Below are 19728 nucleotides of genomic sequence, written 5' to 3'. Positions count from 1 at the left end.
CAATCATGAAACCTTGAGACCTCAAAATCCTCCTTTAAGGTATTTTGGTGCTGTTACCTGGGCTACCACCAGCACTGCAGCAGGAAGAGATTTACACTGAGATTCCTGCAGGTGTCTTCCATAGAAGACTGATAAAACCTCATTTTCCCAGTGACAGATTTATCCAGCACTCTTGTTTTATGTTGCCCAGAAGACATGACCTGTGGAAGGGCTGCTGACTGACTGGGGCTGCAATTGCAAACAGCAGGAGCATTGTAAATGCAGGTGAAGAAATGCTGATGCCTGACTCCAGTTCAGAAGGCTGAATGATTTCTTTATTATAACTATACTATAATACATTCATATACTATTTAAAGGAGATACTAAAACTACAAACCTACTTTTTCTAACTCCCATTTCTAACTCACAACTTGTGACCCTCTCACTCGAGCCCAGCCCCAGGTGAGTTGGATTGGCCATCAGGGTCAAGCAATCCTCACCAGAATCTGACCAAGCAATCATCCCAGGTAAACAATTCTCCAAACACATTCCACATGGGAAAAACAAGGAGCAGAAATAGAAATTGTTTTCTCCTTCTTTCCTCTGTGCACCTCTATGAAAAAATCCTGAGAGATAGAAGAAGGCGCCTGCCACAGAGGAGCTGATCTTCTCCCCAGCCTGGTCAAAGAGGCTTCCTTGACCTTATTTAAAAGCTCTTCATAGATCCCACACACGACTTGAAAGATGGGACAGCACTGGCCAGGTGTTGTCTGCTTTGGAGATGCTGAAATTAAGAATTTTCAGCACAGGGACTGTCCATAACTATAGTTCCACTTTAGACACTCATATCCATAAGTAAATTCAGGAATATATCACTTTTGATCTGTTCCCACCCCACCCCTTCTGTTGAGACATCCACCTTAACCAAAGCATAATGAAATCTGTAATAATGATCCAATACCCAAATAATTGCTCTGCTCGTAAGGCTACACAACGTGATTAATTCCCCATCTCACTATCATGGCACTGGAATTCATATAAGTGTCAAATTCCCAATAATTCTATAATCTAAATGCTCTGTCCATGGCTAAACATGACCCATTAATTTCTGTGCATGTGCCATGGAGATGTCAGGGTGGACTCAGTTTCTGAACACATCTTTTCCATTTTCATGGGGGATTTTTCTCTGCTTTTAACTTTTAGATCACAGAATCGGAGAATCATTTGGTTTGAAAATGACTTTCATTACCATTGAGTCCTACTGTAAATCCAGCACTGCCAAGGCCATCACTGAACTGTGTTAGCAAGAGAAAGAAAAAGGAAAAAGAGAAAGAAAAAGAGAAAATAAAGGAGAAATAAAAAGAGAGAAAAAAAAAAAAGAAAAATAAACTGACTTATGCTAACTTAGGCTTTGCACACCCAACCTTTTGTGTAACAACAGCAAAAAAGCAAATTAAAAACAAACAAGCCAGACTGCCTGGCAAAAAGCCATAACTTTAATTTCTTCCCTCAGTTTAATTGCAGTTGTAGACTGGGTTCAAACAGGTGGGCTATAAAAAAGCCCCACAAAGTTTATGCTCAGTAATGAAATGAATTGTCTTCAAAAACTCAAACGAGAAAACTCCTCCTAAATCAGTTGGGTGCCTTTGACTCCTTCCCTCCCTCCCTATCACAGGGAATTTCAAACAATAAATTGCTGCACTAGTGGGTGGCTCTGCAGGTTTTCCTGGGAGATGCACAGAAATTTAGGATGCTATGAACAATATCTATGAATGAAGAAATGTAATTCAAGATATTCTTAAAAGGCCATCTTGGCAGAAGCAAAGTGGCTCACAATAGAAGCACAAGGACTCCAGTCTGAAAGTCTCTGTTAAAGCAATTTATGATCTATCAGGACTTATGAAAAATAAAAGACCTTCATGGGAATAGTTATCTTATGTCTTGATGATGAACCTTTCAGAGTCTTCAACTCCAAGTGTAAAAATGTGCTATTAACAGTACAGGCAGATCAATTTAACTGGATTCATGGTCACTGCCTGCCTCAGGCACAGGAAGAAGGGGTCCCAAACCCTCATTTTCCCTGTTAACTTCGTGCTCTGCACTCATGGTGCCTCAGAAACATTATGCAAGGGCACTTTAAAGCCTTGCCAATGGCTAATTAATTCCATTTATCTTAACCTGCTTTCCTTCAGGTCACAATCCATTACATGTCTGTGCACCCGTCATTGCCCCAAGAGCATGCCCTGCAATACTTGCCTCATGTCAGCTGTCATTGGGCAATTTATGAAGCTATTATAACCTGGATTTGTGTCTGGGCTCGTGGATTTGTTGCCACTTCATAAAGCAGAAATGCCATTCCCAGATGGACGAGCTGGGCTGTACAGCCTGACCCAGGCACAGCCCCCCTGCCTCAGCCAGATAAGACTTTCCTGCTCCCATCAAAAGTGTGGAGCAATGGAGAAATCAGGAAGAACCTTTTGGATCAGTTTTTATCTATTTCTATTATCTCAATTATTTCTGTTATTTCTATTATTATTTCTATTATTTCTATTATTTCTATTATTTCTATTATTTCTATTTCTATTTCTATTTCTATTTCTATTTCTATTTCTATTTCTACTTATTTCTTTCCTGTGCCTCTTCCACCGGCAACAAGGTTGGGCCACTGATGCACCAGCATGGAGCATTGTATTTCTGCAGAAAGAGCTCAATCCAAAGTCATGTGAAATTCAAAGTCCCAGGATTTAATTTAAAGCTGATTTAAACTTGGTTTTTCTCTGTAGTTTCACCTCCTCAGTGCCAGGTGAAAGCCAGCTGAAAATGGCAAGGCATTTATAGAAATAGAATCCCGGAATGGTTTGGGTTGGAAACCTTAAAGATCAACCAGTGCCACCCTCTGCCATGGGCAGGGACACCTTCCACTGTCCCACACTGCTCCAAGCTCTGTCCAACCTGGATTTGGACACATCCAGGGATGAGGTGAGGATTTACAAGGAAATTACATGAGACAGCCTCTATTTCATGTGCAAAGCATGGCAGGGGCAGATCCTGCACTGATTACAATAAATGGAGTTGCGCCAGTAAATTTTGTATTAAAATAAATTGAGTTGCACCAGTGAATTTTGTATTAAAATAAATGTAGTTGCACCTGTAAATTTTGTATTAAAACAAATTGAGTTGCACCAGTGAATTTTGTATTGAAATAAATGGAGTTATACCTGTAAATTTTGTATTAAAACAAATGGAGTTGTACCACTTTACACTGATGAAAAACGTGGTGCACATGGCTGCTCTTCATGCCTTGCCCACTTCCCATGCAGGCCTCCTCAAATCCTCAAAATCCAACACTGGATTCAGGATTCAGGAAAAAACTCTTACTTCTGCTTTCCCTCGCATGAGACTCAACTTTAAGCCCCATGACTGTGACCCTCTAGGCTATTTAAGAATTTATCTTTGCTGATTTTAACAAGGGTTATGTAACTGTCAGTCTTGAAGGACTCAGCCTTTCTACTTTGTCTCTTAGGAATTCCTGTTTGATTTTTGGGAGCCGTCTTGTGAGTATTTTTGAGATGCTGATTAGCTCTGGCTGGTCTAACCTGGGCATCAGATGACTCAGAGTTGAGTTCAAGTGTAAAAATAGAATTATCTTGGTAAATGGGTTAGCTGTGCCTGTTTTGTGCTCATCAATCACAGGATAAAGACACTTGTGAGCAGTGAGCCAAGTCAACCACAAAGGGAGAAATTAAAAAGAGAAGGTGGTCGGGTTTTAATAAAGCCCTTCCTCACACTTTTACCATTTCCCCTCTTTTTTTTGGTGTGTTAAGGTGCCAGCCCATGAGGGTGGCACTGCTGTGTCCAGGATTACAGAATCACTGAAGTAAAGAAAATTCCTCCAGAGCTCTGCCAGTCTGACCTTCCTTCATCCCTGGGTTATTTCCTTCTGCCTCTATTTCTGTATTATTTCCTTCTTTCTCCATTCCTGGGTTATTTCCTTCTTTCTCCATTCCTTCCCTTTGCTTTCTCTCTGTTGTTTTTCATGATTTACAGGACCTTTCTCTAGGGTTTTTTTTGTGGTTTTTTTTTTGTTTGTTTGTTTGTTTTTTTTTTAAATTTTTTTTTACCGCTCTGTTTTTCTGTAAACCTTAGATTGTAGCAATGATCATCAGATATCACCCAAGGAAACAACTGGCTCTCTAATATTTGTTTTGCTTTAACACAAGTGCATAAAAAAACCTTCTACTCTTTCATTTTTCCTTCAGCCTGCATATCGTGGTGCTCCCACATGGATCTGAGTAGCCTCACTGCTGGAAATGAAAATGCATCTGTCTTCAACATCCATAAATAAAATTCATTTAGGGGCCTGTAGCTGTTATCAGTTTGTCCTGAGGGAATTAAAGTAAAAAGCCACCAATTTTTCATTCTGAAAATGTGAGATATGCATGTAAATTCTCAACTGCTGAACTCCCACTCTCCTTGGCAAAGAATAATTTTTGTGTTGGAATTTTTTGTTTTACTGGTATAATACAAAAGGGAAAAGATAAATGATGTGATCTCCTTTGGCTGAATCTCCAGCAAGGGCAAACTTTCAGAGCTCAGAAAAAATTCAGCCTGAATTTAATCTGTAGAATCTGATCTCTGTTTACAGGAAACTGTTGGCTTTGTCTTCAGCAGGGCTGGAAATGTAAGTGGTTCATCATTATTATGTCATCCAGATATGACAGTAATAAAACTATATCAAAACCTATCCTTAAACCCACAAAAAATGAAATAAAACAACTATTGAAGTGTTTAGTTCAATCCTTCTACCACATTTGTTTTTTTGACTGTTGTTTTTTTGCAGGATGTTCCCCAGGGAGAGAAGGAAAGGGGAAGATAAATTGTGGGAATGCCAAGAGGGAAGGGCACTAAACCTGAGGAACTCAGTGAGAAAAACTAAAACTTCTGAGGAGGCCTCTTGAGTCTGGCAGGAAAACAAAACAAAACTAAACCAAATAAAGCAAAACCTGAAAAAAAAATGAAGGCAAATCCAGACTGCAAAATGGTGCAATTTTTCACACACGATGAACAATTTGCAGATGTAACAAAGTCACATGCAGCGAGTTTTTTATCAGAAATGACCAATTTGTGAGACAGAATATAACCTGAGTGAGTCAAAAACAATAGTGGGGAAGATGAATTGGAGAATTATTGAAGAAGTCCGAGTGGGTGGCTCCAGAGAGCCCTCTGAGCCTCATCACCTCCACATCCAAGTGCTTAAAGCCCCAGCTGACTAACACACTCAAGCAGATGCCTGTTTTTAATCCATTTAAGCCAAGAGGATGATTCAATTGCCTATAATTACAATTAAAAAGCTACATAAATACTTTATGAGAGAGAGGGAGGGAGTGGGTTTGGTGTCCTCGTGGTACCTTGAGCAGAATGTTGTGTCTGTGCGTGGCCATTACACCCCTCTAGAAAATTCCCTGCAGTGTTTTGTTTCTTACTGGAAAATCCCACAAGAATCCACTTTTGGATGAGTTCTGTCTAAGAATTCTCCATGAGACTTGAGCTTTAGTATAGGTCTCTATTAATTTGGTGACAGTCCTTTATTTACTTCTTATAGTATGTATTGTGAACCTGTTAAGATTGTGGTGGTATATTTGCAGTCATATGGTACTAGATCATAATTACTAAAAGTGGTTTTTAATTGTTGCTTGAAGTAGAGAGAGCTTATGCTGCTCTCTTTAATTGTTTGTCTCAAGTCTTTAATTATGTCGTGTGTCAGTGGTATAAATTTGGAATTTGTATTTTGTTTGCCCTATTTTATTGGTAGGCTATTTTTTGTGTTGATGTCATGTTAAAATTGCCTTCCTTTAATTTGTTTTTCTTTTCTAATCTCTGCTTAATTGGTAGAATTGGGTATGTCTCTTGAAGGATCTTTTGTATTATTATTTGAGCTGACACATGGAATACAAGGAAATGGGACTAATTCTCTGCTTGTATTCTTGTGGGCTTGTGTCTCCTTCAGGCTTTGAGGCTGTATTCATTCCTTCATTCCTTGTGCCTAGAAACAAATCTTACAGGTTTGGGACACCTGGGAAGAGGAGAAGGAGTGAGGGATGTTGACAAAGCCACCTGTGCTGAGCTTCCTCAGTGTGGAACAAGGGGCCTTGTGCAGGTTCTGGGTTTAAAATCATTTAAACCTGCTCCATTTAGTGATAAAAACAACCAGCCCTGCTTGTCAGCTCAGGTTTTCTGCCTAATGAAAATGGGTTGATTTTTTCACCCAAGCAGCAAGACTTCTCTTCCCCCCAGGAGAGAGTTTATCCATAAAGGAGGACCAAGGACTGCTCATCACTCTGCAAACATCACCCAGTGCTGGCTCAAACCATCACTCAATGATGCTCATCACATATATTTTTAATTTTGGCTGCACTGGCCTTGCAATGATTACAGCCACATTCTCAGACATTGTGGTCCATATAAATGCTCAATAAATTAATTTTTCAGGGTGTTTTTTCATGTTGAAATCTGTAGCAATGCAATTCTCTTTGAGTTTAAAATGGTGGAGAGTTAACACCACACCTGAAGTGTCCCAAACCAGGTAAAATTAAGTAAAAATGCTGTAAAGCCTATTAAAAAGGGTTTTTTTATTACATACACATTTTCCTGTGTTGAAGTTCCTACTTTATTGAAGCATTGACACATTTACTGGTGGAGAGCTTAATGTATTTTTGTGTGGCTAGAGCACCAAACATAATTTAAAGTCTTCTTACTGCAGCAGGCAATATCAAATTGAGGACTTTGGTAGAAATGCTGGGAAAGGTTTCTATTCATTTGGATTTTATAGCCCTAAATCTGTTCTGGAAGGAGGATGTCTTTACCCTTTCATTCCCTGAAGGAACTGAGTGTGGCACTTCCTCTTCTAAGGAAACACTTTTATTGCTTTGGGTTTGCCCTGTTCTAAACCAGAGTAGCAGTGAGAGCATTCAGCAAATTGTTTGCTCAAATCTGAACGAGCTCAAGGCCACATCCATTACACACACGGCCTTCAGTGAATTGTGTATAAAATCCTGACTATATGAGTTAGTACCAGGTTTCCCAAGTCAAGCTTTATCCTGCAAGTTCAAAGCACAAATTTAACTCAAACCAACCTAACCCAACCCAACCAAGCCCACAGGAGCACAATGGATTTTATAACAATTTTTGCTAACAGATGAATGTTAGGAGAGGCATTTTGTGTCAGTATTTTTAGACTGTGGCCTAAAAAGTTGTCCAAAATACTGGTTCAAGACTGGTGCAGATTTTGCAAGGAGTATGCTCAGCCTTATGTGGTAGAGACAGATTTATCCCACATGATTTTATAAATGTTATGTATCATCCAGCCATTTGCCCTGAGCTGGCAATTAACTCCAAAATCTTCTTATGGGGAGAAACACAAAAATGTTGTACCCATGGGCTACCTGAAAGTGCAGGTATTCTGGATTCTGCAGGAAAATTCTGTATTTACACCCAGAAATGTTTCTGCATGGATGGGAAGCAAACACTTCTCAGTCAGCTCTCTGCAACTGTGCCTCAGTCCTGATCCCGCAAAATCCCGTGCAAACTCCCACAGGGATGAGAGGTGGGTTCACACTCCATGGCCTGTCCTGGCTTGGCTGCTCTGCCAATTGGCATTGACAATTAATCTGTGGCAATTTATTCCAATTTCCATGTCTTTCTACCCATTCGTGGACTTTCACAAGAAAATCCCATTCCAAGAATCCAGATCCTAGTGAATCACAGAGAGGAAGAAGCACACAGGGCAAGGAATCATGCTGCACACAAATCTTGGGAAAAGCTGAGAGGAGGCTGCTCTGGGTTTCTACTGAGAGATGCTCAGAAAGGTCATTATAACAGTAGGGATAATTCAGGGTAAGGATACAGGAAAGCAAGGAAGAAATTGGGTGGATGGAAAAGAGAATCTTTTTTTCTGGTGGTGTATGACATAAAAAACAAGTCCAGAGGTATCAGCAAGCAGCTCATCTAATGCTCTGAATTTACTTTGGAGGGTTCCTGGTTTGGTTTTTTTATTTTTTTTTTTCCCTGTATAACTTCTAATCACATCTCTGAATTTTGGTGATTTCCATTTCCTGCCTAAATTTATTCATGACTGGTATCCTCTTACGTCAGTGTTGCCTTCAGATAAACAGCCCTTCTCCCTCCTTAATGTTTGCTCCAGCTGATAACACTGAGTTTGAAAGGCAAAAAATAAATAACCCAACTCCTTTATTCCCCTTATTTATCATCGCAGTAGGGAAATCTCACAGTTGCAGACAGCGAGCGTGGGACACTGATTCAGATGAAAAATGGATGATGATGTCTGCGCATAGATTTCCTGCCTGAAGTCCTGCAGGGATCTGGTCACTGGAGCCCAGAGAATCACCCACATGCAGGTGCCTTCTCCCAGAGGATTGAACAGCATTCCAGACTCCAGGGAGCAGATTAATTAGATTAATTAGAGCCCACTATCTATGGATGCATGTAACACACACAGCTCGTGTGTAAGTACTTACCCCACAGATAACTAAAATTAGTTATGTAAATTTGGATCTAACTCCCATCCTTGTGGAAGGAAAAGGTTTTATTGAAACCCTAAACACAAACCTCCTTTGACCAGGATATCCAAGAAATGAGCATGTGTCTGGGAGATGGACACAGGACTCACAGCAGCCCCAAAATCCTGTACAACCTCACTTGTGGGTTCGATCTGATAAAATCCTTAAGGTTTGAAAACACCTCTAAGACCCTTAAGACCAGCTTCAGAAAGGACCAGATATAAAAATGTATATACATTTTATATATAAGGAACATATATAAAATATATAGGACTCTTTATATGCAAAGGACCATATATAAAATGTATATAAATTGATTATCAGAGTCTGATAATCAATTTATTCCTTCTCCATATAAGTCAAATGGCAGCAATCATGAATTTTTTTTTTTCCCTTTCAAATGAGAAAAGGATTTGAAATCTTCCCAAAGTACCACATCACATGCATTTGCAGGGCAATTTTGGTGAATTGCTTAAGAGGGGCAACAAAATGAGGTGGAAATTTTGAGGCTACTTACTGAACTCATGAAGCAGTGCTCAGACTCCCCACTTTCAAACAGGATGACATCCTTGATGAAGACTGCGATGGCTCTCATGATGAAGGACATGAAGAGGTGCATGTGAATGTAATTTCGAGTACAGTGTAGTTTTCTGTTGGGAAGGAATGAAACATTTCTGAATAGCAAATCTTCTCAAAAGAGTTATTTTTATATTTACACATTTCTTCAACCATGACTTAGAGTTACAATTAAACATTAGAAACCCTGGGGCAGGCTCTGGTCTGATAAACATCACCACAAATCCACTTAATTCCCTTTAATTGCACAGAATGTGGCAATTCATGTATCTGTAGCAGTACTGCTGCTTTTTCAATCCTCAGAAAAACAGCAAAAATACAGGATGACAGAAAGCAGCTCCATCCCACTGCTCTCCACTGGAAAAGAAATGCTTTTGACTGAGCAGACTGTGCTCATGATAAAGGGCTTTCTTCCTACAGAACGTTTCTGCTGCAATAATTCTTTTCAAAGTGAAACGTCTCGTCAAGCAGGCAAATAAATTCTCAGCATCTGTTGCCAGAATTAACGCATATTACAGACTTTCTGGAGCAGTATGAACTATATTTTTACTTAAAAATTACTGGTTGTTAATGATACTGAGAACTACACCAGAGTTTTTCTATCCCTTGCCTGCTAATATTTTAAAGATGAATTCTGATCAAGTAGGAGGTTTTTTTTAAGAGAGAGTTTATATCAGCTGAAGTGAAAAGCCTAATAGTCTGGAAATGGGAACTTTGTACAGACACCAGAACCATAGCAGAGCTCACTCAGCAGCAATTTTAAATTACCAGCTCTTAACGAGCCTCTGGGCACTGGCAGAGGTTGTGCTGCTAATCTCTGATGGTGGCAAGATAATGGGGCTGAGCTGAGTCCTCTGTGCCTGCAGGCCAAGTCAAGTTGAGCTGTTTGCCACCAAGACAAAACAGGATCCTCAATGGTTTCACCAGCCTGGCTGGCACCTTGTACCTTGTGGAGGGAATTGGCAAGTGTCTGATGGACTCCACATTGTAAGAGGAGTGGAGACAGCACATGGGAGAAGTGCTGAATTCCTGAAGGGTGAGGCCGGCCTTGGTGTGAGTTACCCTAGAAAATGTGCTCTGTCTTACGTGAGAGATGGAGTCTCATCCAAAGAGCTCTTCCATCTCAGCTTTTTGTTGATCTCCCTTTACATAAATTAATTTATAATAGGAGATTATGTATATGCAGATTTCTCCATTTGAGGCACCCAAATTTAGATGCCTGAATCTATTGCAAAAAATAGGGAGCAAGAATGGATCCATTTGCTGCACCCTGGGATTCCAATGCCACTTGATGAGCTGCAGAGCATCTGCCCATCCATCCATGAGGTCCTGGGTCTCCTGAAGGCCCTGCATCTTATCTGCCACACTTGAGCATATCTCAGGGACACCAGCAAGTGTAAATGGTCCTGGGTGTCTCTGTCATGCCATAGGGTGACAGCAGGAAGTATTTTTTGAAAAGGCTTTGGGAGGAAACAGGCTTCCCAGAGAAGCTGTGGATGTTCCATCCCTGGAAGTGTCCAAGGCCAGGTTGGATGGAGCTTGGAGCAACCTGGGATAGTGGAAGGTGTCCCTGTCTGGGAGATGGAATGAGATGACCATTAAGGTTCCTTCCAACCCAAACCATTCTGGGATTTTGTGATTGTGGATATTTTTGGATGCAATTTTTGGATACCATTTTGAGTACCTACTTTAGGTGGAAATTCCATGATATCCATATACAGGATTCTATAGACTGTAACCCTCTAACAGGGATCCATCATAGAACGATCTGCCTTTGGTGAGATAAATCCACCCAGATAATTGGATTTGGGTTACAACTCCCACAAAAATGTCACAAATCGCGCGCCAAAACACAGCGACACTGAAAGATGGAGGAACCTTCCTCCCCTGTCCAACACAGATTGAAAGAAATCTTGGGCGTCTTCCTGTAACACTCGTAGCCTGTCCAGACTTTGAGTCATTCCTTTCCCCGTCCCTTTCTGTTCTGGTTCAGGGGTTCCGTGTGGTGGAAAAGTCTCTCCTCCAACCCGAGCTTCCAAAAAAAGGCTCAGCAGTCTCTGTTGTCCAGTCTCAAGGCAGTTTATTGCAAGTTATCTAAAAGATTTTCTTCTCTGCTGCTGTGGTTTGCTCACAGCTCAGGCAGAGGCACACACACACCCTGACATCCTCTCTGACCCCGACTGCTTCTTCTCTCCCACCCAGGGTTGCTGTTGTCTTTTATATGGGACATTACGTGTTACATGTTCACAGTTTTTCCCAATGACTATTACCTATATTAAATGGTGCTTTTCTATCTTTTATATGGTACATTACATGTTATATGGTTACAGTTTTTCCCAATGCCTATTACCTATATTAAATGGTGCTTTTCTACTCTAAACCAATCTGTGAGTGCCAACATCACCAAGAACATGGAGGTAAGGAAGAAGAAAGAGGAGGAACAGGACTGGCCTACATTCCTCCATCTTAAAACTTCTGGCCCCCATGTACAAAACTAAAACCCCCCTGTACAGGTGTTGAAACCCCCCTGTACAATACTAAAAAATTCTTCCCTCTACTTTGTAACTACTTCTACTCTAATATCTAAACTTTTGTGACTGCTTGTTCTACCTTCAAAGTTGGTAAATCATTCCATGTTCAAACCCAAAATCACAGCTGTTTCCAGCTGCCTGCCAGGGTCTCAAATGCTTCTGACCTGGGCCCGGAACATCCAAAAATGTCTGAGGGACATTTTGAGTTCCAACAGGTGACCTTACCTGAAGAGACACAGAATGATCATGGCAGCCGTCAGGGCGATGAGGGATAAGGTGTGTCCGATGGTGTAGCCGGTCTTGACCGTTCCGTAGAACGAAGTTTGCTGGTGTGAAAGAAAGAAAACAGGGATTTCTAAGAAGTCCAAAATCCTAAACAAAGCATCACTGACTGCTGGGATAAGGAAATCATCCTTCTCTGATGGAGCTGCTGCTATCTTTTATATGGTACATTACGTGTGACATGGTTACAGTTTTCCCCAATGCCCATTACCTCTATTAAATGGTGCTTTTCTACTCTAAACCAATCTGTGAATGCCAACATCATCAGGAACATGGAGGTAAGGAAGAAGAATGAGGGAGGACAGGGAAGGCCCAAATCCCTCCATCTTAAAACTTCTGACCCCCATGTACAAAGTAAAAGCCCTCCATACAACACTAAAAAATTCTTCCCTCTACTTTGTAACTACTTCTACTATAATATCTAAACTTTTGTGACTTGTTCGTCCTGAAAGGTTGGTAGATCATTCCATAGCTCAAATCCATAATCACAGCTGTTTCCATCTGCCTGCCAGGGTCTCAAATGCTTTTGACCAGGGCCTGGAACCTCCAAAAATGTCTGAGGGACATTTTGAGTTCTAACACTTCTTCACTCTCTTAAAACACCTCTGATTCCTTCACCCTTTAAAATCCTGTCCAGTATCGCTTGTGACTCAAACACCTCCGGTGTGAGTGTGGAGAACTCATCGAGCTGCAGCAGGGCTTGGGCCACTCCAAACCTGGGTTAAAGCTTCAAAAGGAAAGGTTCCTGCTGGAAGGAGGCTGATTTGACACCTCCAGAGACAGCTACAGCCTAAAACCTCGTGGGACAGGAGCCACCGATGCTCAGCTAAAGAGTGCACGACACTGGGTCTGACGTGGCGAGAGCGGTGAGATTAATTTCCTTAACAAGGTCTTAGGGCAGAACTGTTTGGGAAATCGGTTTGCTTTTGTGGGATTTACACTGTGTTTAGCTAAGTAAAAGGTTCTCACTGTTAACTCAGAAATATGTGTTAAGTTGGAGATTGGTTCATGGTTTTTCTCTTTGACAGCACACAGAGGAACGGCACACAATAGGGCTTGGATCCAACAGGGAATCCCAGTCTAAATAAAATGGGCAAATAAGCACTCCAAAGCTCTCTAGCGACACTCAAAATCAATGGGTTTTTATTTCCAACTTAAGAAAAAAGGAAAAAATATATTTAGACATTTATAAATTTAAAAAAATCTAAATTTTTATGAGGCTCTAACTCAGTTTATGGAATTTTGTTTTTCAGCTCTTGATTGACTCTCCTTTGCCTTTTTTGTCACCATCTTCTATAAACAACCCAAACAACCACAACCACAAAGAGCAGGTTAGACAGAAAATCTAAATCCAATCTTGTTTGGAGAAATATTCTTCCCTAACATCGAGAGTTGACATTTTTATGTGCTATTTTCACAGGCTTTGACAAGTATTTGGTACTTCACAGAACCAGGAAGGCTGGGATGAGTTGCAATCCCTTAGCATTTGCACAAGCCAGCTTGGAGGGGTGTTAAAACAAGAGAGTTTTCAGAGATACCACTGGTCATATCTTTGACCACAGATCTCAGGGGTGGTTAAAGCACCGTATCCTTCCAGACACATCACTGAGAGCTTTGGGTCACTCTGAATAGATAATTCAGGGGTTTCAGCACAATTTATCTGCCTGGTCTTGCCCAGATAAAACACTGCAGGTGGGGCCTCACCTGAGGGGGCAGAGGGGCAGAATCCCCCCTTTCCCTGCTGCCCAGGCTGTGGGATCAGCCCAGGATACAATTGGATTTCTTAGCTAGAGGTGCACGTGGTCAGCATGTGTCCAGCCTCTCATCCACCAGCACCCCCAAGATAAAGTCTTCTTTCCAGCCTTCCTGGAGTTTGGGATCTCAAAGGCAGCTCTGACTTTTCTAATTAAAGCAACCAAACTCCCTCAGGCTGATTTAATCTTTCTCTATTATCTCTATTTTTGATGGCAGCAGAGCAGAACTGTTCCAGGAAAGATTTGGCCAGCAAAAGGGAGAAGATCCTGGTGGGAGACTGTAGGAGGAAGAGATCCTCTTCCTAAGGAGAGCAGAGAAAAGCAGGCCTTCTTCTTCTTAGGGTTATTCCCAGGAGCAAGTGATGCACAGAAAGCTCCTGGTGTTATTCAACAAGAAATTCCCTGCTTCCCCCCTGTGGGAATCCAGGGCATCCCTCTGGCTGCCCTGGAAGGCTTGGGACTTTGGCAGGGGTCAGGAACCCCCCTGGACAGAGCCCCCAGCGACACTGGCTGTGATCTCTGCCCATGGAAAAGAGTTTTCAATCTCACAGGATCAATTACCAGCTCTGAGTGTTTGATATGAGTAATAATTAAGTGTGGCACGGGTGCTAAAGTCAAATTTTAGGATTCTAGATTAGGGCCCCAAAGGGGACAAGATGGAGGAAATTGGGTGTGCCTTGTCCTCTTTCTCCTTCTTCATGCCCTCCATGTCTCACTGCAGTGTTAGCATTTTTTTTATTAGTTTAGGTTGGGGACACACTGTTCAACATAAATAATAGATATTAACACATTCTTATAAATATAAGACACATAGTTTCTGGTATATAATGTTTGTAACATCCCACTGAGGGGCAGAGCCCCACACGCTGCCCTGCAAGACAAACCTGTGGCAAAGCAGCAAAACATATTATAAATAAGCAAAAATAAACAACCTTAAAAACCAACACAAACAAATTATAACTCCTTCTTTAACGACAAAACAAAAAGACAGAGACTTTTTACAATCTCAGAATCATCAATACCACAGATTCCAACACCCCCCTTATTTTATGGTGACTAATCCTTCTTGTGCAGAGAGGGGTGGTTTGCATGCAGCTTTAATGCAGGATGTGGGGTCATCTCTGTTCTGGAAGCAGCACATCATGACTTCTCACTCCTCACTGCACTTGCTAATGACAATTGGTTCCTATTTCAGAGATGTCAAAGCAGAGAATTTGACCCAAGATCATAAATGGAATTGAAATTTCACTCATGGTCCAGATTATAAAATATTCTTATTAGAAAAGAAAGGGATGTAGATAAGTGAAGGCAATGCATGGCAGAATGCCTGGCTGTTTTATAGAATGAAATCAGGCAACTTCATCATTGTCTCTTTGACTTCTAAAAGCTTCTGCTTAATTTCACAGGAGTGTGATAATAACAATTATTTGAGGTAGGTGCTAAATTGAGATTAACTGAGATTTATTTGCTTTGGTTTCTGTTCAGTAACCTCAAAATTTGTCCCTTGGCTGACAATGGGACACATTTACAATTTTGAGAGAAAAAAAGAAGAGAAATACTGTTATAAAGTCTTTCAAGAGCCAAGTGTTTTGGGGTTCATATAATTCAGTCCAAAGACAAAGGGGTTCCCTGGAGAGTAAATGAAAAGAAATTTTTTGGAGAGAAATGTGGGCTGAACTGATCTCTGGAGGTGTCTCTTTATTTCACCATTTTCAGGCAGAACTTACAGAGACCCAATGCTGGAACCCTGGATACTGAGAATTTTAGACTTTCTGTGTTGAAAAGCACAGATCCTCAAGAAAACACTGCATTGGACCTGAAGCCGTAGAGAAAGCTTCCAAAATTTATTATTATTATTATTATTATTATTATTATTATTATTATTATTACTATTTTTAATAATAATAATCTTTAACACAAAGATTATGAGTGTATATTTTAAATAGAAGTCTGTAACATCACATAGTGGAAAACTTAGAGCTTAAAGTTTTAGAATATAGTAATATATATAAGGCAAGATAGAAGTTTTAAAGCAGTAGCCAATCCTTCTTCTTCACCTTCTTCTTCATGAGTTTAAGTTGTATTTTATAATTAGATAGAAAAGTCCACATTGCAGAACAAAAGTAGTTATTAAGTTAAAAATAAAAATAATTTAAGTATAATTTCTTAATTAGATAGTTTTTCCTTGAAAGACTTTATAGAGATAAATACGAAACCATTTTGTAACTTATTAGTGAAATACTGTGCAACTCACAACTTATAAGACTACAATATTAATAAGAATGAATAAACATCTGAATCCAAACACAAAATACCGTCTCTACACATTTAATCCTTAACCGTGAGCAAAGCAAATTAAAAAAAAACAAAACAAAAGAAAACAAAACAAAAGAAAACAACCACAACAACTCTGGGTGGCCCCTCTGAGCAGGTGGGAGCACAGCAGGGAGAAGAGCATCACATCTGACAGAGGAGCAGGATAAGAACCCCACTCCCCATTTAATGCACCTTTTAAAGGTCAGCTTGGAGAAGGGCTCATCATCACTGCATGGACCCAGAGCAGCAATTGGTGCCTACATCATCTGCTGCTTTAGGGACTGCCAGAATTCACTGCTAAAACCTTACACACTGCCCTTATTTATTTTTCCTATTTTTTTCTTGCTGTTTCTGACCCGAGACCAAAGGTTTGTGAAGTTTTTTTACTCCTGGAAGCTTATCAGTCTTTCCTGAACCTCATGTCCTGTACAGCCTGCTGGGATTTTTCTACTCCCTTTACTTCTTGCTCCCCAAACTCACTGCCAATCCAAGAACAGAACAAAAATCTATTCTTCTTCACAGGCTGCAACTGCATGTTCACCCCCCTCAGCCACCTTTCACACAAATTGGACTTTAACAGCAAGAAAAAACAGTGGAAAGCAAGGGAAAATAATTAAGAAAGAATTTAAAGAACACAATAGAGGTTCTCCTGGTAACACGGCGCTCTGGCAACGCCACAACCCCCTTAAATACTGGGAACACATATTAATTAATTATTGAGATGCCTATGTCCAACCTTCACTAACACTGAGGTATGTCTTAAAAAACAACAACTAAAAAGTATGAGTAGAAGTTGAATACAAACACATTAACCTATTATATAAAAATAGAAACACTGCAATGTATGATTGCAGTGAACTATAACTTTTTTTCTTCCATAAGCTTTTTCTTATTGACTATGGAACTGCTACAGGTGATTAATTTAGATTAAATGCTGAACTTTGAGTTAGGTGAGGTGAGTCTTGCTTCTAACATTTGTTATCCTCTTTAGACTTTACCCTTCATGTCTCAGCATGCGGCAAACCAGTAACAAACTCCTTCCTGTGGAATGACAATACTCTGTAAATATACCTAGGTCAGAGATTGATAATTTATACACAAACAATATCCCAGAGAACTTTCAGATTTTCTATCAAAATCTAGTAAAATTTCATGAAAATCTGTGTTCTCTACAGTGAAGGGAGGACATATCTAACAAATATCTAGATATGGGAGCAAATATATAACAGCTAGGTATTAGCTGGTTAGATCTGCAAAGCAACAAAAGATAATTTTTATCCCTTTAGAACTTTAGATGCTTATGCTGCCATGGTAAAGACTGGAATCGCCATATCTACTTAAGCATAAACACAAATGTGGAAGGCTTGTTTCAAAGTGTACTGTGGAAAATAAAACACCTGAAGTTATCACACAGACAATGGTCTGATCTTCTCCGGTCCTGACATCCTGGAAATTTTGGATGTCCCACCCCTGGAAGTGCTCAAGGTTTGGAGCAGCCTGGTCTAGTGGAAGGTGTCCCTGCCCATGGCAGGGGTGGAATGGGTTGATCCTGAAGTTCCCCTCCATCCCAAGCCATTCCATAATTCTGTGAGTCTGTGACATCATTTCCTTGACCAAACATTTGAACTCCAAGGACCCTCAAGAGGATCCTTCCCTCTCGAGGAATCAGAGAGGGAATGGGAAGGATTGGGCATGGGAAGATCACACAATTAGGATATTGATCCCTGTTAAATCTGCATGTCCACCCATCCAGGTTTACAGACCTCTTCCCCTGGAGTGCTGTTGGAATCATAGCCACAAGCCACAGCGTAGGGTGCAGGGTACACATCTGACCAGCCCTGGCTTGTACAGTTCCTGGTCACATTCCCTGGAAGAAAAGGGAAAAAAAAAAAAACATGATTTAAAAAGCAACCTTCAGCTCACTGCTAAAACAACTTCTGCCTTTTGTGGTATAAATGCCAAAGAACATTTCTTGTAACACTTAGAGAAAAACTCTCATACTTTTTCCTTGCTATTAATTTTTCATATTACACAGAGTTTTTAAATAGGAAGCATCTCTTGTGTTTTAAAGTCCAGACCTCACTAAAAAAGTACATTTTAATACAGAGGGGCACACAAACATCTCTTCCAGTAGTACCATGCTGCAAATTGTACCCAGACCTTTGGTTCCTGGCACTGCACCAGTATTGTTTGAATGTTTTATTGTCACATTGACTTTGTTCCTGGAAATTTTTTATCTGAACAGAGCAGTGAAGTATTTATGCCTTTCACCGTGCCTGTGAGAAGCCAGGACAGGGATAGATAAAGTGCTCATTTCACAGCATGCAGATAAGGCTGGGGGTCTGGGAACTAAATCCAGACCTCCACACTCAGACCTTGCCTACAACTGAGCCCTGATCAAATGTGATTCCTGGGAAATGCACTGCACTCTGGTTTGTGAACAAAACACTTCAAAACTTGGCTGTGAAAGGAGAAAATCCACACACACTGACAGCCTGTATTGCCTGTTTCAACTTGAATACTCCAGGGCAGGAAGACTTCCTGGACTGTCAAGCTCACTGAGTGCCTGGGGCCTCTGACCAGCTAAAGAGAGCTTTAATTAACACAAGAACATCTCATTCCTTCAGCCAAACTGTCAAACCTGAACTTCACGTGGCTCTTTGGTACTCAGAACTGCCTGATCCATCCAGGATTGTGAGAGCAAAGCACTTCTCACTTTGTAAAACATCTCTGCTTCTTGTCCCAGCCGACCCTCAAACCCCCATCAGTTTAATCCAGCCAAAGGAGAGAGCAGCACTCAGGACAAGCCTTACCCCAAGAAGTTTGTAGGATAAAAGGCCAAGATATGTGTTTGTCAAAAAATAACAAAGCAGCAGTGCACCCAACAGCACACTGCAAATTCCCCCAGCACCTTCCCTGCCCACCAGTCCCCACCCTGCACACCTCATTAAGATCCCATTATTGGGGCATTGCACTGGTGCCATTCACCACACAAAACTGGAAAACTGGTCAACACACCACAAAGAACAAACAGAAGTCAAACCTTGCTTCTTAAGGTGAAAAACAACACCAGTGAAGCTCAAAGAGCTTTGCAAACATTTCCAACAATGGAGCTCTTTGCACGCAAGAGTAAGAAAACTCCTGCAAATGGGACCAAATCAATTATGGAGCTGTGAGTCACAAATATATTTGTGTCCAGCAATTTCTGACACTTGAGTCATCTGAGCATCTTCCCAGCCATGTTCTGCACTGAAATCAGCAGCAGGCAGTCCCCTGCCTGAAGGCGCTTCTCCAGTCCCTGTGACAGATGGATTTTGACATTAAACTTGCCCCTTTAATCTGTTTTTGCAACAGATCTGAGTCTGGGAGGGCTCTCGAAGGTGCCTTTGTTCATTTTCACAGCTGCTCCAGAAGAAGCAGGTTCAGCCCAGCTCCATGGGCTGCTGTTCCAGGCTTTCCCTGCACCGTTTGTAGCTCTTCCCACCAGAGTTCATATCAGGATCATAAAGGATCTTGTGCAAACAAATCAATGACTGTTCAGTGCTTTCAGCTTTTTTGAGGTTATGCAATTTCTGTTATTTCTTCTTTGTTACAATGGATCCCATTATCTGAACTTCACTGCTTCCCATTTCCTGCTCAAAGCTCTGTTTGAGGATGGCTTAAGATTTCATGGTGGTTTTAAATCTTTGTTTCTTATTCTTAGCGAGCTAAGGT

At 40.9% G+C, this 19728-nt stretch overlaps 1 protein-coding gene across 3 annotated transcripts in view; it reads right to left on the bottom strand.

The window, feature by feature from the left end:
• The window catches only part of LOC110474508 (vasoactive intestinal polypeptide receptor), a 120124-nt gene that overhangs the window by 28528 nt on the left and 71868 nt on the right, over positions 1 to 19728 (bottom strand). For all 3 annotated transcript variants that reach the window (XM_077789712.1, XM_077789720.1, XM_077789727.1), the window contains exons 4-6: positions 17778 to 17881; positions 11888 to 11988; positions 9073 to 9205 (exon numbers count right to left, since the gene is read on the bottom strand). In XM_077789712.1, coding sequence (XP_077645838.1) covers positions 9073 to 9205; positions 11888 to 11988; positions 17778 to 17881 — 338 coding nt within the window. The remainder of the gene's footprint in view (positions 1 to 9072; positions 9206 to 11887; positions 11989 to 17777; positions 17882 to 19728) is intronic.

Source organism: Lonchura striata, chromosome 1, assembly GCF_046129695.1.
Source record: "Lonchura striata isolate bLonStr1 chromosome 1, bLonStr1.mat, whole genome shotgun sequence".
Classification (NCBI taxonomy): Eukaryota; Metazoa; Chordata; class Aves; order Passeriformes; family Estrildidae; genus Lonchura; species Lonchura striata.
Note: the sequence above shows the minus strand (reverse complement) of the source record. Positions and strands in the feature narration are given on the sequence as shown.